The sequence below is a fragment of the Chiloscyllium plagiosum genome, unplaced genomic scaffold (assembly GCF_037043375.1).
Source record: "Chiloscyllium plagiosum isolate Xiang-an unplaced genomic scaffold, Cpla_swu_hap1 HiC_scaffold_2, whole genome shotgun sequence".
Classification (NCBI taxonomy): Eukaryota; Metazoa; Chordata; class Chondrichthyes; order Orectolobiformes; family Hemiscylliidae; genus Chiloscyllium; species Chiloscyllium plagiosum.
In genome coordinates, this window is record NW_028270140.1 from 109514478 (window position 1) to 109541576 (window position 27099).

At 40.5% G+C, this 27099-nt stretch overlaps 1 protein-coding gene across 1 annotated transcript in view; it reads right to left on the minus strand.

The window, feature by feature from the left end:
- LOC122559261 (ras GTPase-activating protein 1) overlaps positions 1 to 27099 on the minus strand; it is a 197249-nt gene that overhangs the window by 88602 nt on the left and 81548 nt on the right. The window contains exons 9-11 of the mRNA XM_043708645.2: positions 14369 to 14447; positions 7927 to 8044; positions 6522 to 6678 (exon numbers count right to left, since the gene is read on the minus strand). Coding sequence (XP_043564580.2) covers positions 6522 to 6678; positions 7927 to 8044; positions 14369 to 14447 — 354 coding nt within the window. The remainder of the gene's footprint in view (positions 1 to 6521; positions 6679 to 7926; positions 8045 to 14368; positions 14448 to 27099) is intronic.

Genomic DNA, 27099 nt, shown 5'->3' on the forward strand with positions numbered 1-27099 from the left:
CAACTCCAGCTCCTCGAAAATTGAGTTAGGGAACTGGAGCTTGAGGAACTGAGGATCATCTGGGAGGCTGAGGGAGAAATTGAGAGGATGAATAGAGAGGTGGTCACTCCGCAGACACTGGATAAGGACAGCTGGGTTACAGTCAGGGGGAGGAAAGGGAATCAACAGGTAGAGCAGGGATCCCCTGTGGCCATTCCCCTCAGCAATAAGTATTGCTGTCCCACCAGCAGTTTTGGATACTGCTGGTGGGACAGCGTACCAGGGGAAAACCATAGTTGTCAGGTCTCTGGCACTGAACCTGGCATTGAGGCTTAGAAGGGAAGGGCTGGGGGGGTGGAGAAGAATAGAAAAGCGCTAGTGCTGGAAACTCAATAGTTAGACGGATTGACAGGAGATTTTTGTGGTCAGGAACTGGACCCCCGGAAGGTATATTGCCTTTCTGGTGCCACGATGCGGGATGTCGCCGAGCGGGTTTACAGGATTCTGAAGGGGGACGGTGAGTAGCCAGAAATTGTGGTACATATTGGCACTAATGACATAGCCGGGAAGGGATTGAGGATCTGAAAAGTGACTACAGAGAGCTAGATTGGAAGCTGAAGAGCAGGACGAGTAGAGTAGTGTTCTCAGGTTTGCTACCAGTGCTACGAGATAGTGAGGTGAGAAGTAGGCACAAGTGCAGCTTAACACGTGGCTGCGCAGCTGGTTCGGGAGGGAGGGCTTCTTCAGATATTTAGACCATTGGGATGCCTTCTGGAGAAGGTGAAACATGTACATGAAGGACAGGTTGCACCTGAACTGGAGGTGCACAAATGTGTTGGGTGGGAGATTTGCTCGTGTGGTTTGGGAGGTTTTAAACTAGATTACCTGGTGGGAGATGGGGAGGGGTTTGGGTGGGAATCAAAGCTTCATTTCTGAGAAGTGGGGTACTTAGATATGGGGAAGTGACAGGACGTAGTGAATCTATAGGTAAGGTTATTCATGTGATGGAACAAAGGGATCGGTTAAAATGTGTCTGCTTTAACGCAAGGAGTGTCAGAAATAAGAGAGATTAACTTAGAGCACGGAACAGTACTTGGCACTATGGTGTTGTGGCCATAATGCAGACATGGGTTTCACAGGGGCAGGAATGGTTGCTAGATGTTCCACAGTTTAGAATGTTTAAAAAGAACAGGAAGGGTGGAAAAAGAGAAGGGGGTGTAGCATTGATAATCAGGGAGCGCATCATAGCTACAGAAACGAAGGCTGTTGAGGAAGGTTTGTCTACTGAGTCAGTATGGGTGGAAGTTAGATACAGCAAGGGAGCAGCCACTTCATTGGGGGTTTTCTACAGACCCCGTAATAACAGTAGGGAGATTGAAGAACTCATAGGCGGGCAGATTTTGGAAAACTGCAGATGTAGCAAGGTTGTTGTTATGGATAACTTCAATTTTTCCAATAGTGATTGGAACCTCCTTAGTGCAAATGGTTTGGATGGAGCCATTTTTGTCAGGTGTGTTCAGGAGGGTTTCCTTACTCAGTATGTCAACAGGCCGATGAGGGGCGAGGCCATTTTGGATTTGCTGCTTGGCAATGAGTCAGGACAAGTGTCAGATCTTGCGGTGGGAGAACACTTTGATGACAGTGATCACAACTGCCTCACATTTACCATAGCCTTGGAGAGGGAAAGGCGCAGTTACCAAGGGAAGATATTTAATTGGGGAAAAGGAAATTATGACACTATCAGACAGGATTTAGGAAGTGCAGACTGGAAGCGATTGTTCCACAGACAGGGCATAACAGACATGTGGAGACTGTTTAAGGAGTAGTTCTTGCAAGTGATGCACAAATTTGTTACTCTGAGACAGGTAACAAGGGGTAAGATTAAGGAGCCTGCTCATCAAAATGAAGAAAGCAGCAGGAAACAAGGATCTAGCATAGCTTTAGAGGATTACAGGATTTCTAGAAAGGAGGTCAGAAATGGATTCAGGAGAACCAGGACAGGGCACGAAAAAGGCTTGGCAGTAAGGATTAGGGTGAACCAAAGGTATTTGGCACATATGTGAGAAATAAGAGAATGATCAAGGAGCAGGTAGGACTGATCAGGGATAGCATAGAGAACTTGTGCGTGGAGTCTGAGCAGGTACGGGAAGCCTTACAAGGGTATACAAGGTACGGGAAGCCTTACAAGGGTATACAAGGTACGGGAAGCCTTAAATGGGTTTTCTGCTTTGGTTTTCACTAAGGAAAGGGACCTTGTTGTGAAAGAGAACTTTGAGGAGCTGGGCAACAGGCTTGAACTTATCAAGATTGATGAACATAGAACATAGAACATAGAAGAATACAGCGCAGTACAGGCCCTTGGGCCCTCGATGTTGCGCCGATCCAAGCCCACCTAAACTACACTAACCCACTATCCTCCATATACCTATCCAATGCCCTCTTAAATGCCCATAAAGAGGGAGAGTCCACCACTGTTACTGGCAGGGCATTCCATGAACTAACGACTCGCTGAGTGAAGAACCTACCCCTAACATCAGTCCTATATCTACCCCCCCTTAATTTAAAGCTATGCCCCCTTGTAATACCCGACTCAATACGCGGGAAAAGGTTCATACTGTCGACCCTATCTAACCCCCTAATCATCTTGTACACCTCAATCAAGTCACCCCTAAACCTTCTTTTCTCTAGTGAAAACAGCCCCAAGTGCCTCAGTCTTTCCTCATACGATTTTCCTTCCATACCAGGCAACATCCTGGTAAACCTCCTCTGCACCCGTTCCAATGCCTCCACATCCTTCCTATAGTATGGCGACCAAAACTGCACACAATATTCCAGATGCGGCCGTACCAGAGTCTTATACAACTGCATCATGACCTCAGGACTCCGGAACTCAATTCCTCTACCAATAAAAGCCAGTACGCCATATGCCTTCCTCACCGCACTATTTACCTGGGTGGCAACTTTCAGAGATCTGTGTACATGGACACCAAGATCCCTCTGCTCATCCACACTACCAAGTATCCGACCATTAGCCCAGTACCCCATCTTTTTGTTATTCTTCCCAAAGTGAATCACCTCGCACTTAGCTACATTGAATTCCATCTGCCACCTTTCTGCCCAGCTCTGCAGCTTCTCTATATCCTGCTGTAACCTGCCACATGCTTCCTCACTGTCAACAACTCCTCCGACTTTCGTATCATCCGCAAACTTGCTCACCCAACCTTCTAACCCCTCTTCCAGGTCATTTATAAAAATGACAAACAGCAATGGTCCCAAAACAGATCCTTGCGGAACACCGCTAGTGACGGCACTCCATGAAGAAACTTTGCCATCAACTACTACCCTCTGTCTTCTTCCATCCAGCCAATTCCTAATCCAAACCTCCAACTCACCCTCAATGCCATATCTCCGTATTTTCTGCAGTAGCCTACCATGGGGAACCTTATCAAACGCCTTACTAAAATCCATATATACCACATCTACCGCTTTCCCCTCATCAACCTCCTTCGTCACCTTTTCAAAGAATTCAATAAGGTTTGTGAGGCACGACTTGCCCTTCACAAAACCATGCTGACTATCCTTGATCACATTATTCCTATCCAGATGTGCATAAATCCTATCCCTTACAATTCTCTCTAAGACTTTGCCCACAACAGAAGTGAGACTCACCGGCCTATAGTTACTAGGGCTATCCCTACTCCCCTTTTTGAACAAGGGAACCACATTTGCTATCCTCCAGTCTTCTGGGACTACTCCTGTAGACAAAGAGGACATAAAAATCAAGGCCAATGGCTCTGCAATCTCCTCCCTTGCTTCCCAGAGAATCCTAGGATAAATGCCATCAGGCCCAGGGGACCTATCTATTTTCACCTTTTCCAGGATTTCCAACACCTCTTCTCTACATACCTCAAAGCCATCCATTCTACTTATTTGTTCCTCAGTATTCTCATCGACAACAATGCCCTGTTCCTGAGTGAATACTGAAGAAAAGTATTCATTCAGTGTCTCCCCAATCTCTTCTGCCTCCACACGCAACTTCCCCCTACTATCCTTGACTGGACCTATTCCTACCCTAGTCATTCTTTTATTCCTAACATACCTATAGAAAGCCTTAGGGTTTTCCCTAATCCTATCTACTAAGGACCTTTCATGTCCCCTCCTTGCTGCTTTTAGCTCTCTCTTCAGGTCCTTCCTGGCTACCCTATAAGTCTCAATCGCCCCAATTGAACCTTCACGTCTCATCTTGAGATAGGCCGCCCTCTTCCATTTAACAAGGGATTCCAATTCCTTATTAAACCACGGCTCCCTCGCACGACCCTTTCCTTCCTGCCTGACAGGTACATAATTATCAAGGACACTCAATAGTTGCCCCTTGAACAAGTTCCACATATCATTTACAAATTGATGTGCTGGAAATTTTGGCAAACATTAAGATTGATAACTCCCCAGGGCCAAACCAGATTTATCCTAGGTTGCTTCGGAAAGCAAGAAAGGAAGTTGTTAAGCCGCTGACGAAGATCTTTGCCTCCTTATTCTCCACGGGAGTCATACCGGAGGATTGGAGGGAGGCGAATAGGAAAATCCCTGGCAATTACACACCAGTCAGTCTTACATCTGTGGTCAGCAAGGTTTTGGAAAGAATTCTGAGGGATAGGATTTATGACTATTTGGAAAAGCATAGCGCGATTAAAGGCAGTCAGCATGGCTTTGTGAGGGGCAGGTCACGCCTCTCAAATCTTATTGAGTTCTTTGAGATGGTGACGAGACAGGTCGACCAAGGTCAAGCAGTGGATGTGGTGTATCTGGACTTCAGCAAGGCATTTGATAAGGTTCCCCATGGTAGGTTCATTCAAAGTCAGAAGGTATGGGATACAGGGAGATTTGGCTGTCTGGATTCAGAATTGGTTGGCTGACAGAAGGGAAAGAGTGGTTGCAGATGGAAAGTATTCTGCCTGGAGGTCAGTGGTGAGCGGTGTCCCGAGGGCTCTGTTCCTGGGCTTCTGCTCTTTGTACTTTTTAAAAATGATTTGGATGAGGAGGTTGAGGGGTGGGTTAGTAAATTTGCCGATGACACAAAGGTTGGAGGTGCCGTTGATAGTATTGAGGGCTATTGCAGGCTGCAGCGTGACATAGGCAGGATGCAGAGCTCGACTGAGAAATGGCAGATAGAGTTCAATCTGGATAAATGCGAAGTGATGCATTTTGGAAGGTCGAACTTGAAGGCTGAATCTAGAATTAAAGATAGGATTCTTGGCAGTGTGGAGGGACAAAGGGATCTTGGGTCAAGTGCATAGATCCCTCAAAGTTGCCACTGAGTGGATAGGGTTGTTAAGAATGCATATGGTGTTTTGGCTTTCATTAACAGGGGGATCGAGTTTAAGAGTCGCGAGGTTTTGCTGCAGTTCTACAAGAGCCTAGTGGGACCACACTTGGAATATTGTGTCAGTTCTGGTCACCCTACTACAGGAAAGATAGAGAGCTTTCGGAGAGGGTGCAAAGGTTTACCAGGATGCTGCCTGGAACTGGAGGGCTCATCTTACAAAGAGAGGTTGACTAAGCTCGGACTTTTCCTGTTGGAGAGGAGGAGGAAGAGAGAGGTGACCTGATCGAGGTATACAAGGTAATGAGAGGCATGGATAGAGACAATAGCCAGAGACTTTTCCCCACAGCAGAATTGACTGGCACCAGGGGTCATAGTTTTAAGATATTAGGAGGAAGGTATAGAGGAGATGTCAGAAGTAGGTTCTTTACGCAGAAAGTTGTGAATGCATGGAATGCGTTGCTAGCTGTGTGGTGGAATCAGAGTCATGAGGGACATTTAAACGACCGCTGGACATGCACACGAACTGCAGTGAATTGAGGGGTGCGCAGCTTAGGTTATTTTATTTTAGATTAGGATTAATCCTCGGCACAACATCGTGAGCCGAAGGGCCTGTTCTGTGCCGTACATTTCTATGCTCTATGTCATAAATGGTTCACACCGTATATTTTTAACAGACTGTGATGAAACAAAGACATATTTTGTTTAGAAGGCAAAACGTTTTTTGAAAATATTCTTTCAAGGAATGACGGCCAGGTCAGTATTTATTGCATATCCCTAATTGCCCAAAGGGCAGTTAAGAGTCAATTACACTGTCTATCTGAAGTCACATTCAGTTCAAACCTCATAAGTATGGCAGACACTTTTCCCTAAAAGGATATCAAATGAACAACATGGACTCAAAAAGTAGATATGCTTGCCACTTGATTAGTTTTACATTTCATAATTTTATTGAATTCAAATTTGATCAGCCATGGTAGGATTAGAAACCTTACCCTGAGAACCATAGCCTGGGCTTCTGGATTACTAGTCCAGTGACATTACCACTATGCCATTGTCCCATGGAGGAACACAGATTGTACTTGAAAGTATCATAAAATGCTTATCAATGATAGTTATATTGGGTATTGGAACAATTAGAAATTTCTTGCAACAGGACATTAAAAAGTCTTAAGATACTTAATATGAAAAGACAAGCACTTAAATATTTAAGTATTCTCACCTGCCAAATAGACTGTCATGAACTCCATATACAGTACAAACACTGAGGTCTATTAATCCTTTTGGTTTTGTGGCTCTCTTTTCACTTTCAAAATAGATTAGCTGGGAATCATTCCCTTCCAAAATGAAATACAAGTTTTTCCATCGTTTACCTTTGCCTGAAATAAAAACAAATTTAAGGTCTGTAGTTCAGAAAAAAAATAATGGGAAAGGATCAGAAACAGTTGGCTCTTTATTCTGATATTATACACGATTACAGCTCAAATTCATTCTAGAAAGGATGTAGTCAATTTCCATTCTATTTAAAAGAATCCAAATGCTCAAAACAGAATGTGAAATTCTTAGGCGGTTATAAATTAATCCCATCTTACTGTTCAATACCAGGTCTAATACTCTGCTTCCTGGTTGACACAAGAATATACTACTATAAGAATTTTTTTAAAGATTATTATTGCCAATCTGACTCACTCCATCTACATTTGGAATAAAATCACCCATGATTATTGCAGTGGCTTGTTTACATGTTCCATTTATTTATTCCTGCATACTCAACTTTAAGGTTTTATTACTATCATGGGGCCACAAACAACCTCTTCCATTTCCTATCTTTCTAAACTGATTTTATATCTTAATCTTTTAGGTCATACTTATCATTCAAAACTGTATCAGTGTTATACTCAACTAACAGGGCTAGCCCACTACGTTTAGCTCATTTTCGGTCTTCCTGAAATGTCAAATAGTCGTCAATATGCAAGTTCCAGCCTTGCAAACAGGACTCAGTAATGGTAATCACATCATTCATATTTAGTTCTATCAATGCAAACAATTCTTCCAATAGGGTGCATATTGTACAGCTTGGATTAGGAGGATTTTATATCAAGTATTTCCTGGATATTCTTACATTATACCTGTGAGATAAACAGAAATTCCCCATTATATTTTCCTATATTGTCCTTTACTTTTCTCATCAATTTTGTTAGTCTTTAAAAGGAGGTTATGATTAATGTAAAAGCAACATACAATACATGCTGAAAATCTAAAATAAAAAGAAATACACCACATATCTGACAGACTTGTGGATAGAAAAATAGCTAATATTTCAGGTCTTGGTCTTGCAACTGACTATGATTAAGGTATAGTTTCATCATGTGTAGACTTGGCACACATGTAGGCCAACATGCTTTTCAGGTCATTTTATGGTGTTCTGTAGTTACGCTAATCAACAAAAATATTGCCCAAGCGAAAGAAAGGAGCTAAATCAGCACAAAATTATTAGGTGATTTGGTTTATAAATTCAACAACGGAAAATTACTTTCTTCCAGTAGCAACCACACAAAAGGTCTGAAACCAATTGTTTGATTATGAGGAGGAGTCAAATTCAACAATCTCCAAGATAGGTTTCTTACTTTTTTTCCAGAGGTAGCCATCCTTCACTATATTCTTATAAAGTGCATCCTTTGGCTTGCGCCGGATTGTATTGTATATTTCTCTACCATCATACTCACTGAGTACTTGCTCTTGATGCTGAAGAAGATTAAAATCTTTCATTAGCTCAATTATCCAAATAGCAAACCTGAAAGGGTAAAAGTCAACTACAAAATTATGCAATGTCAGAACTAAAATCTGCAGTATAATAGTCATGTTCCTTTGTAATTAAAACAACTACTAATTCGGCTCAACAGAGTTTACTAATACTGGACAACAAGTCGTGATTTATTCATTGATAGTCCACACCTGTCACAACCAATAAAACAAACCTGGATTCATATCAAAAATGTTGCAGCTACACTGCTTTGTCCTGCAAATATAAAAACTCCAAAGGGAAACCACTTAATTGCCCCTTAAACCTAATTTTGATTGGGTGTTAAAACTGATATAAAAAAAACAAAGAAAATTCAACAATATAGTTCATTATTAGAACTGTCCTTCAGAGAAAAAAGAAAATAGAACTGACTGCTTTGGTTTAGACCGTATTTTGTTTTAGTTCACATGCCATTATTCAGACTCAAAGCAATCAAAGAAACTTTTGGGTCACCAGTTCCAAATAATACCTTTTCTTATGGACATCCATTAATTACCTAATTATCCAGTTAACAAATACAGTGAAAGAAGATTATCTTTTGTCTTGGGAGACAGCATTCTTAAATAAGTGATAAAGAGGCCGTATGGACTCATTCCACAAAACAGACTTTTAAGGAAAGTGATACATAACAGTATTAAAAAGGGACAGTAGATACAAACAGAGTAAATGGTCAATGGATACTTCTTCCACTGGTGAAATGTTTATAATGGAATTTCTTGGGAGAGGGCTATTTAAACACTTATTTTCCTTGATATATGTTAATGGCCTGGATCTTAGCGTGCAGGGTATTATTTCAAAGATTGCAGATGACACAAAACTTGCAACAATAGTGAACTATAAGAAAGATTGTGTGGAACTCCAGAAGGACACTGACAAATTAGTGGAGTGGGTGGACACATGACAAATGAGGTTCAATGCAAAAAAGTGTGAAATGATACACTTTAGTTGGAAGAGCATGGAAAGACAGTAGAAAGTAGGCAGTAAAATGCTAAACGGGATGTAGAACAGATCACTGAAAGTGTCAAGATACATGGAGAACAGTTAGCAAAGCATAGTTCTCAGCTTTATTAACAGGGGCATGGAGTACAAGAGCAAGATGTTGAACTTGAGCAAGACACTTGCTGGACTACCTGGAGTAATGTATATAGTTGTGGGTGCCATATCATGCATTCGAGAGAGAGTGCAGAAGGAATTTACAAGAATATGAGAAACTTCATTAAGGCAGATTGAAGAGATTGGGACTGTTCTTCATGGATAGAGGATTTCAGAATTATTAGCAGGCTGGACAGTGTAAATGGGGAGAAGTGTTCTTGTTCTTAAAAGAAAAAAAAGAATGAGAGGGCACAGATTTAAAATGAAGTGTAAGTGAAGCAAGGGTGATGTGAGGGAAACAAAAACTTCACACAGCGAGTAGTTAGGGTTTAGCATGTACTGTCTGGAAATGTGATGGAGACAGATTCAACTGAGGCATTCAAGAGGGCACTGGGATGATTATTTGGTTTGAAACTGTGTGGAAGGATATAAAGAAAAAGCAGGAGACTACCGTTATGTAAGAGAAGCAGTCCAGGCATGATGGGCCAAATGGAGTCCTTCTGCACAGTAAGAATTCTGAGATTCATCTAGTGGAGTAAGAAATAATTTACTGTGTAAGAAAATGTCTAGATCTTCAACTTGTGGAAGTTCTTTAGACTATAATTTGTAGTTTGCATCAAGAGAAATCAGCAGGGACAAGCTTTGAGATGGCTTATTTTCAATAGGTGCATTGAAGAGCAGCTTAATAAAGAACCGGCTGAAAATGAACCTCATTTATTGAGTGAGCTAAATCTTTGAGTTGGGAACATATGCAAGTAGGAGAAAGTGAGGACTGCAGATGCTGGGGATCAGAGCTTAAAAATGTGTTGCTGGAAAAGCGCAGCAGGTCAGGCAGCATCAAAGGAGAAGGAGAATCAACGTTTCGGGCATAAGCCTGATTCCTGAAGAAACATATGCAAGTATCCAAGACAGTGCAAATGGGTTACATTACAGCAAGGGAGTTAAGCCTCTCAAGGAGTTCAGCAAAAGGAGATAGGTGTTTAGTTGACTTTTGCCTCAAGGCAGCAACTCATTACAATAGTTAGTATTTTCAGTCTTAAACTGAAAACTTTATTTTCACTTTTTATGTTGAAGACTCTTGTCTTCTATCTTTTTGCTTCTTTATTAAAGTAAAGAGCTGGTTATGTATAAGAATGACAGTAATGCATTAAAAAGGGAAATAATTCATTGGAGGGCAAAGATCAGGGATACTAGAGTGATTTCCAATAATTACTTAACTAAATGCAATAGTGATGGCAGTTCACACGATGTAGCTGTAGTACACAGGACCTGTTGGACACCAAAATGATTCAACCCTAACCTTTATTTGCAGCTGCAGCAACTTTGGATCAGAGTCGTGGATAGGAGTCTAAGCTGAAGATGTCAGAGAGGGGGTAAGCTACCTGGAAAAATTTGGTCCAAGCAGCAGTCACACCTATTAAATTAAGTCATTCAAACTTGGTCTGTAATCAAGGATAGGTGTGTGTTATTATAATGAGGCACGCATGGGGACCCAAGGAACAACTCTTATGGATGAAAGTGGAAAATGGGAGGGACCTGATCACAACACCATGCTACAGGGAGCCAATCAATGCAGGGGAGAAAATAACAATGTAAAGTTGATAGGGGTAAAGTTAATTAGATACTGTTCTCTGCAACTATGAATGGGAGCACTGAATGATGTGGTCAGCCTTGTATCAGGGTTAAATTACATAGTCTTGGTTTTGGAGAAGAACTTAGAGCACAAAGAGGGGAATCCAGTTGTTATCCACATTGGTACTAGCAACAGTAATAGGACTGGAAAAGAAGATCTGCAGAAAGATTTTGAACATAAGATAAACTAAAATACAGAACCCTTAGATGATAATCTCAGGATTATGACCTTATGACTGGCATAAGGTAAATAAACTAAGATTTAAATGCAGGGCTGAACTTTTGATGTGGCAGAAAAGGCTATCAGTTCATGGGGTACTGACACCAGTGATAACGTAGAAGGGAGCTGTTCTAGTTGGATGGACCATTTGAACTGTGCTAGGATCACTGCCTTGGGAAATTCAATAACTCAAGCCATAGTTGGGCTTTAAAACTTTGGGGGTGGGGGTGGGAAAGGAAGGAGAACATGAGGATATGGGCTTGCAAAGCATAAAGATACAGCAGCATTGAAAGGTACCTATTTTGATAGTGATACCCAGAGTAGAACAGAAAGGGTCAGAGAATACAAGCATGAAAAATGTGAAGCAAACAAGATCAATGGGAGGTACAAAAAAGGAGCAAAATTATTGGCTATTTAGTTGAATATATGTAGTTTTTGAATCAAAATAAATGCACTAACAGCAGGGATAAAGGTAAAATTTAGTAGTTTTATAGTTTTAAAGATTCATGGTCACAAGCAAATCGAAGCTGGGAATTGAGCATTCAGGATAGAGACCTTTTTAAAGCACAGACAGAAAGGAAAAAAGTGGAGGACTGACTTTGTTAGTACAAGAATAGAAACAGAATATAAGAGAAGACCATTCAACTCTTCGAGCCTGCTCCACCATCCAATTGGATCATAGCTGATCTGAATTTCCTCAGGCCCACTTTCCTGCATTTTCCCCATCACCTTTAATTTCCCTACTGATCAAAAATCTACCTACTTCAGCCTTATAATTATGCACAAGGACACTGTCTCCAGGACTCTCAGTAGCAAGAAGTTCAAAAGACCATTCCCAGAAGAAATTCCTCCTCATCTCAGTCTTAAATTGGTACTTCTTCATTCTGAGACAACGTCCCCTAGTCCAAGAGGGGAGACATACTCAGCATTTATCCTGTCTAGCCCTTTAAGGTTTACCAGAATGCTGCCTGGGTTGCAAAGATTCAGTTATAAAGCGAGATTGGGCAGACTGGGGTTTTTTTTCCTTTACAGCAGAGAAGATTCAGAGGGGTCATGACTGAGATGTATACAATTGTGAGGGATACAGATAAGACAGACATAAAAAAAGTTTTTCACTTGATAGAGGAATAGATGACCGGAGGGCATAGATTTAAAAGGTATGGAGTAGAAGGTGATGTGAGGCAACAATTTTCATTCAGAGGATTGAGAGAGTCTATAACTCACTGCCTACAAGGGTGGTGAGAGGCAGAAACCTTCACAACATTTAATTTAGATGTGCCCTTACAATACTAAGGCACAGAAGGCTTTGGCCCAAGTGCTGTAAAATGCGATTAGAGTTGTTACGTGACTATTTTTGACGAGCACAGATGTAATAGGTCAAACAGCATTTTTCTGTACTTTGCATCTCTAACTGTTGCTATAAAGGCCTACAAATCATTTACCCACTTCACTGCCTATCGCACCTGCATGTTTACTTTTAGTGACTGGTGTAAAAGGTCACCCAGGTCTTGTCGCACCTCCTCCTCTTGTCATTCAGATAATAATCTGCCTGCCTATTTTTGCTAACATTTATCCACATTAATCTGCATCTTCCATGCAACAGCCCACTTATTAAACTTGCCCGAATCATACTGAAACTTCTCTGCATCCTCCTTAAAGCATACACTCCCATCCAGTTCTGTCTCATCTGTAAACTTGGAAATACAATATGCAGTATCCTCATCTAATTAGTATTTATTGCAAATAGCATTGATCACTGTGGTACCTGACTGGTCACTGCTTGCCACTCGAAAAAGACCCATTTATTCCTATTCATTGCTTCTTGTCCGCCAACAAGTTCTCAATTTCTTTCTGTACACAACCTAATGAGTTTTCATTTTGCATACTAATGTCTCAGTGGGACCTCATCTAAAGCCTTCTGAAATCCAAGCAAATCAGATCCACTGACTCCCCCTTCTCTATGCTCCTGGTTACATTCCATCCTCAAACAAACCCGGATTTGTTAAACACATCTTTTCCTTCATTAAGCCATGTTCATTCTATACTAGACGATTGTCTAATTAAAAGAAGACAGGTTGTTGTGATTAAGGAGGCATTTCCAGTATGTGAAACTAAGTTGTGATCACAGGGATCAGTCCTGGGGACAAAGTTATGTAGAATATGTATGAATGACTTCCATCACCCAAATCAATGTATTATCGCCAAGTTTGCAGATGACATAAAAATAGGGAGGGCAAGTAATGAGGATAACTTAAGGAGTCTACAGATGATATAGACAGCAGTGGACAAAAACTTAGCAGACAGAATGTAAAGGGTGATGTTATGCACTTTGGCATGAAGAATAGAAGAGTGAATATTATTTAAATGAGAAAAGACTGCAGAAAACTACAGCAGCGTGTGCATTAGGAGCTAAACCTCAAAAGGTTGTTTGGTCATTCCCATGTATGGAGGCTTTTCTAATGAGGAGTGGGTGAGCAGATTGGGTTTGACCTCACTGGAGTTTATACCTTATTGAAATATAGAACATTCTTATGGACTAGGCAGATGCTGAAGGTTTGTTTCGCCTTTTGAGAGTCTAGAACCAGAGGGCATAATCTCAGAATAAGGCATCACCTATTTAAGATGGAGATAAGTAGCAATATTTTCTCTCAAAGAGTGATTAATATGTGAAATTCTTTACCATTGAGAGCTGTCAAAGCTGGGTCATGAAGTATGTTCAAGGCTGAGACTGACAGACTTCTGATTAGTAAGGGAATCAAAGGTTTCGGGGCAAAGGCAGCAAAATAGAGCTGAAGATCATCAGATTAACATGGTCACATTTAATGGCAGAGTGGACTCAATGGACCAAACGGCCTACATCTGTTCCTACATCTTATCTGTGGAAATTACAGCATTATAGCAAGTGTGAACATTATCATGAAAGGTATATTAATATATCTTCGAAACTCTTAGAATCAAAAATTTGCATTTTCACAGGTGCCCATCATACTTAAAACTATGCCCTTCCTCTGGAGAAACTTTATGATACAAATTTGGATTCTGTCGAACTGGATTACGGTCACATATGCCACAGTCTAAAATTTGTAGATTAACATATGTATTTGCAATGGCCAGCAAAATAATAAAAATACAAAGAACATGCAAAAATAAATGGGAATACTTCAGAAACAACAAAAATACATTGGAACAGTGAATGGATCACACTAAGTTTACCCATTGCACATTTAAAGTCATTGAAAAAGCCAAACACCTATACTTTAAGAATTTAAAATCATGTGATGAATTTTGTAATAATGCTTTCTTTGGACAGATTGCAACTCACCTGCAAGGGGACAGGATCTATGAGGTAATAACCTTCAACAATCTGCTCCTTCCTATAGTGCTCAATGATTTCCTCTATACTGGAATAAAATGTGTACATATTTTTAAATAGATCATCAATATCATAAGCAATGAACTGTCTATATTTAAAAACTCAACTGACTAATAGGCTAAGTACATGTAATTCTTTTTCGGATTCTGCAATATAATATAATGCCTGTCGAAAGTTTTCAAGGTGAAACTATAAGTGCACTATACTGTAACATGAAAATACTCAAGTATTTCAAACTTAAGAGCTACTAAACATTATATATTGCAATCAAGTACATAGTAGGAACAAACATTAACAAAGTAGCTTGAACCACTAATTTTTTGAATTGATTATACAAATGATTGTCTCAAAAAATCTGCTAACTATGACAGCATATGGATTAATTTCGCCACTACTAAAATCTATGCCCAGAAATGGATTATAAACCGAGGGCAGATTACCATGACCTTCTTAGGAGAAACTACGGATGGGCAATAAATGCTAGCCAGCCAACGACCTCCCCACATCCCATGAGTGAATAAAAAGCTTTTTGTGTCAATACCAGGATCAGTGAGCACTGGCAATATTGAAGGCTGCACTGGCAATATTGAAGGAAACGATGGATACCGCAAAACCTACAGGAAGTCTTATTGGCGATGCAGAGGTAGGAAGGACCTGAAAACAAGGTTTTCCTCACCTACATTCACTGACATATGCTATTAATTAGGTATTCTTTACCTGCGTAAGGTAGGGGGTTTATGTATATATGTGTGCGCGTGTGCGAGAGTGAGAGCGCGAACAAGAGAGCAAGACAGCGTGAGAGAGCGAGGTGCGAGATTCAGTGAGTGCAAGAGAAAGAGCGCCAGAGAGTGTGAGCATGTGCGAGACAGAGAGTCAGAGGACACACTGCAGTGTATTGCATTGTTTTCCACCCCACACGTCCATATTACCTAAAAGAGAACTGTTGTAACTGTTAATTGAAACAATATGAATGCTGCATCTCAAAATATTCACTTCAATATACTTTGAGGTGTGATATGTATAAACATAAATGTTTATGAAATTCAACCATTTAGTATTAAAATCATCCAACAGTCACAGCAGTCATTACAATGGCATTCACTACATTTCACACCCACATAGTTCCTAAACATTTGTAGCCATGTGTTAGAAGCTGTAACCTTGGGGGTAAACATAGAATTCAGTAATTCAGTGACTTCAACTTCTCCTAATTCTCACATAGCTGAGTATTCCACTGTTAAAAAGTTTTAAAAACTGTTTTCTCCCTTTTGCCCACCCCAGTGACCTGACACCATCTTCTCCACGTCAGCTTGGCAACTCCACCTCCTATACCATCCTGGCCTGGGGGAACAACCCCTGTAATTGTGGAGCATCAGAGATTTTGTCCATTCAACTTACAGGGGTAACTCATCTCAGATTGTGAATGTTCATGACTGAATTTTCCAAGCAACTTTCAGGGATAAATTTGCCCACTGTATTTGGAGCATTAGTCCGTAAAGAAAAGAGGCTGGTGGGCAAGGTCAGTCAGGAGGAAGGATCATGACATTAGGAAATCCTCCAGCTCTTGTGGGCAGCACGGTGGCTCAGTGGTTGGCACTGCTGCCTCACAGCGCCAGGGAACCGGGTTCAATTCCTGCCTCGGGCAACTGTCTGTGTGGAGTTTGCACATTCGCCCCATGTCTGCGTGGGTTTCCTCCAGCTGCTCCGGTTTCCTTCCACAGTCAAAAGATGATCAGGTTGGGTGAACTGCCCGTAGTGTTAGCTGCATTGGTCAGGGTAAATGTAGGGGAGTGGGCCTGGGTGGCTTGCTCTTCAGAGGGTTGGTGTGGACTTGTTGGGCCAAAGGGCCTGTTTCCACACTGTAGGCAATCTAATCTAATCTAATCTAATCTCATTTTCTGACTCTAAGATTAAAGTTCAGCCGATAGTTCCTGTAAATCCTTTGAGATATTTGCAAGGTCTAAACTACCCATACCTCATTGCTATAATTCCTCTGGATTTAGGCAATTCTTTGAAGTAGGAAAGCAGATCACAGGACTGAAAAAGGTTTGTTCTAATAGATTTAGGAACATGGGTCATAAGAACATGAATAGGCACTTGAGCCAAACATGCTCCATCAATCAATATTATCATGTCCAATCACCCACTTTAATGCTTTTCTTCCCCTACGCTATCCTCATATTCCTTCATGTCCATTGAGAGTAGATACCAATCTCTAAACCTAATCAATGACAAACCTTCCACAGCCCTCTGGGGCACAGAATTCCAAGGATTCACAACCTTGAGTAAAAAGAAATAATATCCTCATCCTGGTCCTAGATGGCTTCCCCATTATTTTGGTACTGTGCCTGGTTCGACATTGCACAATAAGAGGTAACATCTTAACTGCATCTAACCTGTATATCTGCTTAAATATTTTGTAGAGATTAATGAATTTACCTCTCACTTTTTGAGATGCTAGAGAATGCAGGCCCAATTTTCCCAATCTCTCTTGGTAGGCCAATCCAATCATTGGGATCAGACCTGGTGAAAGTTCGGTGCACTCCCTCAATTGCACTAACTAATTTCTAAGTATCGGGTGCAGTTGAAGACTTTTCTACTCTTGTATTCAAATCTCCTTGTGTGAAAGGCTAACATATTCCTAACTTTTTGCTGCACTTGCACGTTAGTCTTCAGCAATTTATTGACAAGAACACCTTGGTTCCTTTGTACATTTACATTTTCTACACTTTTTACCATTTAAGAAAAAATTCATATCCGTTCCTCCTAACAAAGTAGATCACCTCATAATTTTACACATTATATTCCTTGTTCTGCTATGTTCTTACTAACTCACTTATCAAAATCCTCTTTAAGCCACTCTGCAACATCACAACACACATTCCCACCCAGCTTTGTCTGAGCCGAGAATGTGGAAATATAGGTGATTGCCTGTTTCTGCGGGTAGTACGCAGATGCCTGAAACCATAGATAGTAGCAAACCCTACCATTTAAATGGGATGTTACCTCCCAGCAGCCCTCGGATTATTTCTGGAAGGTTCCATGTAATATTTTTGGGCCACGGTAAACCACGGATAACTGAAACCTCGGAAACTGAATCCGCGGATCCGGGGGTTCTACTGTATTACATTTGGTCCCAACATTCAGATGACTGTCATATATGTGAACACCTGGAGCCAAAGTACTGATCCTTGCAGAACCACACATTCGTCACAACACAAAATTTATACATTTATTCCTGCTCTTTTTATTGCCCATGAGGAGAAAGTGAGGTCTGCAGACGCTGGAGATCAAAGCTGAAACTTTATTGCTGGAACAGCACAGCAGGTCAGGCAGCATCTAGGGAACAGAAGATTCGACGTTTCGGGCACATGCCCTTCTTCAGGAATGAGCAGAGAGTGTTCAGCAGGAGAAGGTGCAGTGAGAGAGGGACTCACTGAAATCTTTATAGAGAGAGGCAGAGAGCTTCTTCAAGGAAGGCATCCTTGTAAGAGGATTCGCAGTAGGTTGAAATCTTCGAGGAGAAAGTGAGGTCTGCAGACGCTGGAGATCAAAGCTGAAACTTTATTGCTGGAACAGCACAGCAGGTCAGGCAGCATCTAGGGAACAGAAGATTCGACGTTTCGGGCACATGCCCTTCTTCAGGAATGAGCAGAGAGTGTTCAGCAGGAGAAGGTGCAGTGAGAGAGGGACTCACTGAAATCTTTATAGAGAGAGGCAGAGAGCTTCTTCAAGGAAGGCATCCTTGTAAGAGGATTCGCAGTAGGTTGAAATGCAAGTACATTTCTGTTAATTTTGCTAACAGTCTTCTGCAGAGGACTTCAAACGTTTGCTGAAAATTGAAATACACTGTTCCATTGCTGGTTGCTAATACTCAGAGTCATAGAGATGTACAGCATGGAAACAGACCCTTCGGTCCAACTCGTCCATGACGACCAAATATCCTAACCTAATCTAGTCCCATTTGCCAGTACTTGGCCCATATCGCTCTAAACCCTCCCTATTCATGTAGCCATCCAGATGCCTTTTAAAATTGCAATTGTACCAGCCTCCACCACTTCCTCTGGCAGCTCATTCCATACACACTGTCACACCCTGCATGAAAGAGTTGTCCCAAGGTCTCTTTTATATCTTTCCCCTCTCACTCTAAATCTATGCCCTCTAGTTCTGAACTCCCCAACCCAGGGAAAAGACTTGGTCTATTTATCCTATCCATGCCCCTTATGATTTTATAATCCTCTTTGGAGGTCACCCCTCAGCCCTCGAGCTCTCGAGAAAACAGCATCAGCCTATTCAACCTCTCCAGAGAGCTCAAATCCTCAAACCCTGGCAATATCCTTGTAATTTTTTTCTGAATCCTTTCAAGTTTCACAACATCTTTCCAATAGGAAGGAGACCAGAATTGCACACAATATTCTAAAAGTGGCCGAACCAATGCCTTGTACAACCGCAGCATGACTTCCCAACTCCTTTTTTTCAATGATCTGTACAATAAAAGAAAGCATACCAAACGCCTTCTTCACTATACTAACTACCTGCGACTTCACTTTCAAGGAGTTATGAACCTGCACTCCAAGGTCTCTTTGTTCAGCCTCACTCGGAACAACCTTAAGTGCATAAGTCATGCTAAGATTTGTTTTCCCAAAATGCAGCACCTTATATTTACCTAAATTAAACTCCATCTGCCTCTCCTCAGCCCATTGGCTCATCTAATCAACATCATGTTGTAATCGGAGGTAATCTTCTTCGCTGTCGACCTCCAATTTTGGTGTCATCTGCAAACTTACTAACAATACCTCTTATGCTCACATCCAAATCATTTAGATAAAATGACCAAAAGTAGAGGACCCAGTACCAATTCGTGTGGCACTCCACTGGCCACAGGCCTTCCAATAGGAAAAACAACCCTCTACCACCACCCTCAGTCTTCTACCTTCGAGCCAGTTCTGTACCCAAGTGGCTAGTTCTCTCTGTATTCCATGAGATCCAACCTTGCTAACCAGTCTCCCATGGGGAACCTTGTTGCACACCTTACTGAAGTCCATATAGATCACGTCCACAGCTCTGCCCTCATCAATCCTCTGTGTTACTTTTTCAAAAAACTCAATGAAGTTTGTGAGACATGATTTCCCATGCACAAGCCATGTTGACTATCTCTAATCAGTCCTTGTCTTTTCAAATACAGAAAAATCCTGTTCTTCAGGATTCTCTCCAACAACTTACCCACCAGTGATGTCAAACTCATTAATCTATAGTTCCCTGGCTTGACCTTACCACCTTTCTGACATAATGGTACCAAGTTAGCCAACCTCCATTCTTCTGGCACCTCGCCTGTGACTATCGATGATAAAACTATCTCACTAAGAGGCTCAGCAATCACTTCCCTAGCAGAGTTATAGAGTACACCAGATCAGGTCCTGGGATTTATCCACCTGTATGCGTTTCAAGGCATCTAACACATCATCCTCTGGAACATCGATCTTTTTCAAGATTTCACCATCTAATTCTCCACATTCTACATTTTCCATGCACTTCTCCACTGACGCAAAATACTCGTTTAGTACCTCCCCACATCTCCTGCGGCTCCACACAAAGGCTGCCTTGCTGATCTTTCAAGAGCCCCTATTCTCTCCCTAGTTACCCTTTCGTCCTTAATGTATTTGTAAAAACCCTTTGGATTCTCCTTAACCCCATTTGCCAAAGCTATCTCATGCCCCCTTTTTGCCCTCCTGATTTCCCTCTGAAGTATACTATTACCGCTTTTATACTCTAAAGATGCATTCGATCTTTCCTGTTTATACCTGACATATGCTTCCTTCTTTTTCTTAACTAAACCCTCAATTTCTCTCATCATCCAGTACTCCCGATACCTACCAGCCTTTCCTTTCACTCTAACAGGAATATATTTTCTCGGAACTCTCGTTATCTCATTTCTGAAGGCTTCCCATTTTCCAGCCATCCCTTTACCTCCGAACATCGGCACCCAATCAGCTTTTAAAGGTTCTTGCCTAATACCGTCAAAATTAGCCTTCCTCCAATTTAGAACTTCAACTGTTAGATCTGGTCTATCCATTTCCATTACTATTTTAGAACTAATAGAATTATGGTCACTGGCCCCCAAAGTGCTCCCCCACTGACACCTCAGTCACCTGCCCTGCCTTAGTTCCTAAGAGGTATGTCAAGTCTTGCACCTTCTCTAGTATGTACATCCACATATTGACTCAGAAAATGTTCTTGTCGACTCTTAACAAACTCCTCGCCATCTAATCCCTGAACACTATGGCAATCCCAGTCTATGTTTCTAAAGTTTAAATCTCCTACTATAACCACCCTATTATTCTTATACATAACTGAATTGTCCTTACAAATCTGTTTCTCAATTTCCTGCTGACTATTAGAGGGTCTATAATACAACCCTAATAAAGTAATGATCATCTCTTTCTTACTTCTCAGTTCCACCCAAATAACCTCCCTGGAAGTATTTCCGGGAATATCCTCCCTAAATACAGTTGTAATGCTATCCCTTATCATAAATGCCATAAAAATTGTTTTTACTTTTTTTCCCCAAAGTTCCAAAACAATTGCAACAACATATAAAACAGTAATTGCTGCTCCTGGAATTCGAGGAAATCATCTCCAAAACCAAAAATACCTCAGAAAAGGTGCAGCCTACTGCTGTCAGAAATTTTTCCCATCCTCCATCTTCGATTACCCAGAATCCTCATGAGCAGCTATCATTCTCCTAGAGCTACTGTTATCCACTCCTTTGTCTGTCTAACTGTTCTTCTCCCTCTTTGTGCTCTATCTCCACCATCATTTACTCCTTATGCCCAGCACCCACCCTCTCCTACATAAAAACCAACTACCCGAGCTACCAACAGATCAGAAGGGGGGTTGCTGGACCTGAAATGTTAACTCTAGTTTCTCTCCAAAGATGCTGCCAGATCTGTTGATATTTTCCAACAATTTCAGTTTTTGTTTAATACTGCTCCATTAACTCTCTTGATCAATTCTTTGGGTAACATCCTGAAGAAACTTCAACAGTTCGCGAAACACAACTTTCCACTCTCAAATTTACACTGACTATACCAAGTTAGATCATTACTTTTCCTTGACGGTTTATCGCAGATTTTTATTATAGATTTTTAGCATTTTCTGTACTACTGTTATAAAGTTATGGTCTGTAGTTCCCCAGTTTTTCTCTCTCCCTCCCTTTTTTTAAAAATCAGTAGAGTGACATTTGGTACCTTCTAATCTATGGGAGCCATTGCAGAATCTAACCAATGCATTCAATATTTCCACAGCTACTTCTTTCAACATTCTCAGCTGTAGACTATCAAGTCCCAATGACCTATTAGCCATTTCTCCAACACAACATTATTAATACTAATTTCCACCAATTTCTCATTCTGCCTTGTGCTTTAGACCTGAATTCTAATATATTGCATCTTCCTCTGTGAAGTCAGAGATAATGTAATAATTCACCTTCTCTGCCATTTTACTATCCCCCATTATAGATTCTCTTGATTGCCTGTCTGTAAAAGGACACATTTATCCGAGCAAAAATTCCCTTTATACATACCAATAAAAGCATCAACAGTCCATTTTAATTTTTTTTTTGCTAACTTTCATTAATTTTCTATTCTCGCTTTGTTGATCAGTTTCTTGATTTTCTTTTTTCTATACTCTAAAATCCTCCCTTTCCTCAGCTTTACCATTATTTCGAGTAACATTATAAGCCTTTTCTTTTAAGACCTATATAATCCGTAATGTCTTGAAGGGGAAGAGGTTTGAGCACAACTGACCAAACCAGCAAAATACAAAGATTAAAAGGAAATTTATTATTTTGGAGTTTCCCATATAAAAAAATACATTCTGGTCAGTCAGGACCCACCCACGAAACTGACCATATTGCTAGCTTGACATAGTAAGCTCACACCAATTATGCAATTATGTAAAGCAGCTATGCACACCTTTTAAATATTTTCACTCAAATAACTGATTTAAAAGGTTGTTATATTATATTGTTTGTAAAGGAATAGCAACTATATTTATACAAATTGTTATCCACAGCACCATATTTAACTGCTGCACTGTAGCCAGATGCCAAGCAATAATACGCCCTATATGGAGAACTTGAAGAAATGTGAAGTTCCAGTATTTTGAGTCTTATTTTCAACTTATCGAAACCAGAAGACATCCTGCTGTTACCATGCTTTTTTGTGATTAAGATTGAAGTACTAAATTGATCTAATTTAAAAAAAAACAGATGAATTTGCTGCAGAGACAGAAAACTGGCTGAATCATGCAATAACAAAGCATTTATTACTGCAGCAATGATCATGCAGCCACAGCCCATAGCAAAATGGAAGGCCAGTGATGCCATAGAGACATTGAAAAAAGTAAAAGTGCAAGCTGACACTTTCTTTAAAAACATACTGGAAATGAGGGAAGTGTCAGCTACTTTTTTTGTGGGCAGGTAAGAAAGGATTAAATCTGTTTACAAGCTGGGTGATGAGGGGGGATTACAGTAAAAGCCCAGAAAAAAAAAATCAGAAATTTTAGTACACATTTCCAGTGAAAGTCAAATCATCAGATTCACATATGAATTTCAAAGACTGAGAAGGAACCAGATGAGCCTCTTGACAATTTTTAAGCAAGACTGAAAAATACAGCAAGTGATGTAATCTCAAGGAAACAAGTCAGAGAATTCCATATACCCGGTAGCACAAATTGATTTGTTTGGAAAACAGAGTCTCACAATATTTCAGGCTTTTGAGTTCATGAAGCCATAAGCAGCCAAATGAAGATGCTGTTTCCTCAAATGTTCAGCCATCAGTTAAGTCAAGAGGTTTGTTGCAATGAAACAACAACAAAATAATTCACACCACAGAGAAAAAAGAAGTTTTTATGAGGGGTGCATCACCATGAATTCAGATATAAAAGAAAATATCCCACGTATAAATCAGACTCTAGAGTGTGTGTAAACCTCATTAACTGGAAAAAGACGTGCTGAAAGAAGAAATTTGGTTAAAGTGCAGCTACCTAGTGCAAACTAACAGGGAAATTGTGAAGGTAAAGAAACCAAAACACACGCAACTTGGAAGATGTCAGTAAATTCAGGAACACAACAGACATAGGACAATACAAATGCATGAAATTTCTGGATACAACAGTTTCCACAGAAACACAGATAATTACAAAGTAATATCATTCCACTCAGAATAGACATTTGGAACAATATTAATCAACAGCATATAATACTACATAGCCTCTACAAAGACAGAAAATATTTTGCAATACCGTATTTTCTTACTAAAAACACTCAAACATGAGCTAACAGGGAAAAGCTGTATTGGAAGGGACAATTTCTAAATAATTCACATCTTACGGAAGCAATTGGGAAATGATAGGAAGCAGTAAGATGGCCAGTATACTCAAGAAACCGGTTGTGATCTGAATGCTCCACATCTTATAGAAAAGTATTCCAAGTCAGAAACAAGGAGAATCTGAACCAAACTAATTTCGATAAAATGGTGGTATGCTTAGAAGTCTTTTGGTTAGATTATTATATTATTATCACTATTAAGACAGCAAAGAAACCAATAATTCAACCCCCAAGTAAAGCGCAAATATAATTAATAGGAATATTTGAAAGAGATCTCTAAGAAATAAGTTACAGATTGGGTAAGTCAAGTGGACTGGCATCAGTTTGCTGATGATTGTGAGTGGACTGAGTGTGGTAACCCCCACCCCCATTCATCTATTGTACTCTTTGCTACCTTCTCCACCACCACCCCCCTCCCCACCCCCCAACTCCCTCCATTTATCTCTACACCCTGGAGGCTCCCTGCCTCCATTCCTGATGAAGGGCTTTTGCCTGAAACGTCGATTTTCCTGTTCCTCGGGTGCTGCCTGACCTGCAGTGCTTTTCCAGCACAACTCTAATCTCAACTCTTGTTTCCAGCATCTGCAGTCCTCACTTTGACCTAGTGTGGTAATTGGCTAGGTTGTGGCATGGCTTTTTTTTGGTTTTGAAAGAACAAAAACAAACACTCAGATGCTAGAAATTGAAAATAAAAAGCAGAAATCGCTAGAAACACTCAGCAAGTCTGGCAGCATCCTTGAAAACAAAAATAGTGTCAACAGAGTTAACATTTCAGATTGTTGAATTGTCTTTTAACTATATTTTAAAGGAATGTCTGAATGGTCAAATTCAAGGGTAGAGGACGGAGAATTTGAGGAAGGGAGACATTTTAATTATTCTTCACTCAAATCCTTAGGGTGGCTTTTCATGTATCCAGCCACTAGAAACCAATGAAGGAACTGAAAGAAAGCGTCCAAACTAATAAAATCCTCATCAAGCAACGTCAGTTTTCTCTCTCTCCACAGAGAAAATGATCTTGTATCAGAACATGAAAAAAGTGGGTACTACAAAGGCAGGTCAAGACTGCTGGCTAATAAAGTGTCAGGCAGCACTAAAAGATTCCAAAACCATTGGTACAAGAGTCTTATTCCCAAATTAGCTAACACTTTTCATCTCCACTGCCTTTTCCTGTGGTCTGGTGTCTCCACTTTCAATGCCTTCCTGGACTGCCATAGCAAGATCACTTTGATTGAGCCAACAGTCTCAATACATTGCAGGGAGCTGTGTCAAATTCAGTAAAACAGTGTCACCATCTCAGAACAGCAACAATGTTATCAATTGGACTGATTGGCTGATAACTTCTGTGGAGCAGACAAAGTTCCCATCCTGCTCTAGGAAATTCTGTCAAAGAAAACAGAAAGAAGTGGGACATGAAGCCACTCTGCCAACTGCAAAGGGTCAGGTAAATCCAGTTCTGTACATTTCCTGTCATGAATGGCATTTGTTCCACAAACATAACACTCACTAATTCATTTAAGAGGGTTGAACTTTTCCATGGTGGGGAAAAACAGAGTGATCTCCTTGGTGCTAATGTTAGATTAAAAGGTATATGCACATCCTAATTCCAGTTGTCAGGCATAAGTGATCTGTTAGAAAGAAATCTGCTTTTGGTTAGAACTCCATGCTTACTGTTGATCTGGATCAACATGCTAGAAAGCAAATGGGTTTATTTCTAATACAGTCAAAGAGCAGCGAGTCATAGAGCACAGAAACAAATCCTTTAGTCCAATTCACCCATGCCGACCAAGTTTTCCAAACTAAACCAGTCCACTTGCCTGCATATGGCCCTTATCCCACTAAACTTTTTCCATTTGTATACCTATCCAAAATGTTTTTTTTTTTAAATGTTGTGACTGGACTTTCATCTACCATTTCCTCAGGTAATTCATTCCATACTTGGACCAACCTGTATGAAAAAGATCCCGCAGGTCCCTTTTAAATCTTTCTCCTCTCACCTGAAAAATATGCCCCCTAGTTTTGAATGTCCCCACCCTAGAGAAAACACCTTTGCTGTTTACCTAACTATGCCCCTCATGATCTTATGAACCTTAATAACATCACCCCTGAAGGGCTTATGCCCGAAACGTTGATTCGCCTGCTCCATGGATGCTGCCTGGCCTGCTGCGCTTTTCTAGCAACACATTTTTCAGCTCTGATCTCCAGAATTTGCAGTCCTCACTTTCTCCTAACATCACCCCTCAACCTCCTTTGCTCCAGTGGAAAAGAAGTCACAACCTATACAGCTTCTCCTTTAACTCAACCCCTCTAGTCACGACAACATCCTGGTTCTCTCTACAGATACTGCCAGACCTTGTTATCAGTGTTGGCAGCAGTTGAAATATGGCTAGTTACAATCTCAAAAAAAGTGTCACCCATATAGGATAGAGATGTGGACAATCTTCTCACAGGCTGGTAAATCTGTGAAATTCTTTACCGTATCGGTTGTTAATTATATTCAAGGCACAAGCTAGCAAAGGATCAAGAGTTATGGGGAACAGCCAGGAAAGCACAGTTGAGGATTATCAGATCTCATTGGTGGAGCAGACTCAGGGTGACTGGCCTATTTCTGCTCCTACATCTCATGGCCTTATGTCCTAGACATTGCACATATTATTTGATAACAACTCAAAAGGTGAACATGGAAGATTAAATAATTTGTGGTTTGATACACTTGGCAATTGCACTGGACCTCAAGTTTTCACTGGTTACACAAAGCAGTGCAGAACATTCATTATGGAGAATATCTATATTTCATTCCTACTTAGTTAGTGAGAACAGAAATCCTTTAAGTAGTCAAATACTCTAGTCTTGCTGCTTTTATACAAACTGATCAATGAACATTCTAGAATAATTTATTTCTAATAATGAATCAATTGCTTGGCGTTTTTAAGAATAAAATGCTCTAAGTTTTTTTTTAATTTACTCAAGATGTGGTCACTGGTAGATGGACAGCTTTTATTACTTGAGCCTTGAGGAATCAAGTAAGGAGCACTAAATTGAGAATTGCACTGACCTAAGAAATAATAGAATATATCTACCATCTAAATAGGAAATAAAACTGGGAAGTTGCAGCTGTGACACAGCAAAGTCAGAAATCACAATGATTGAACTATGAAACTTTAGAAGGCATGTCATTGCAGCGAATTTTCAATTTATAGTCTTGTTTTAAATTGCATGAGAAAGATGTACAAATGGAAAAGGAATGCAGCATTGAAGACCACAGTTAAAATGATCTTTAGATATTTGGAAAGCT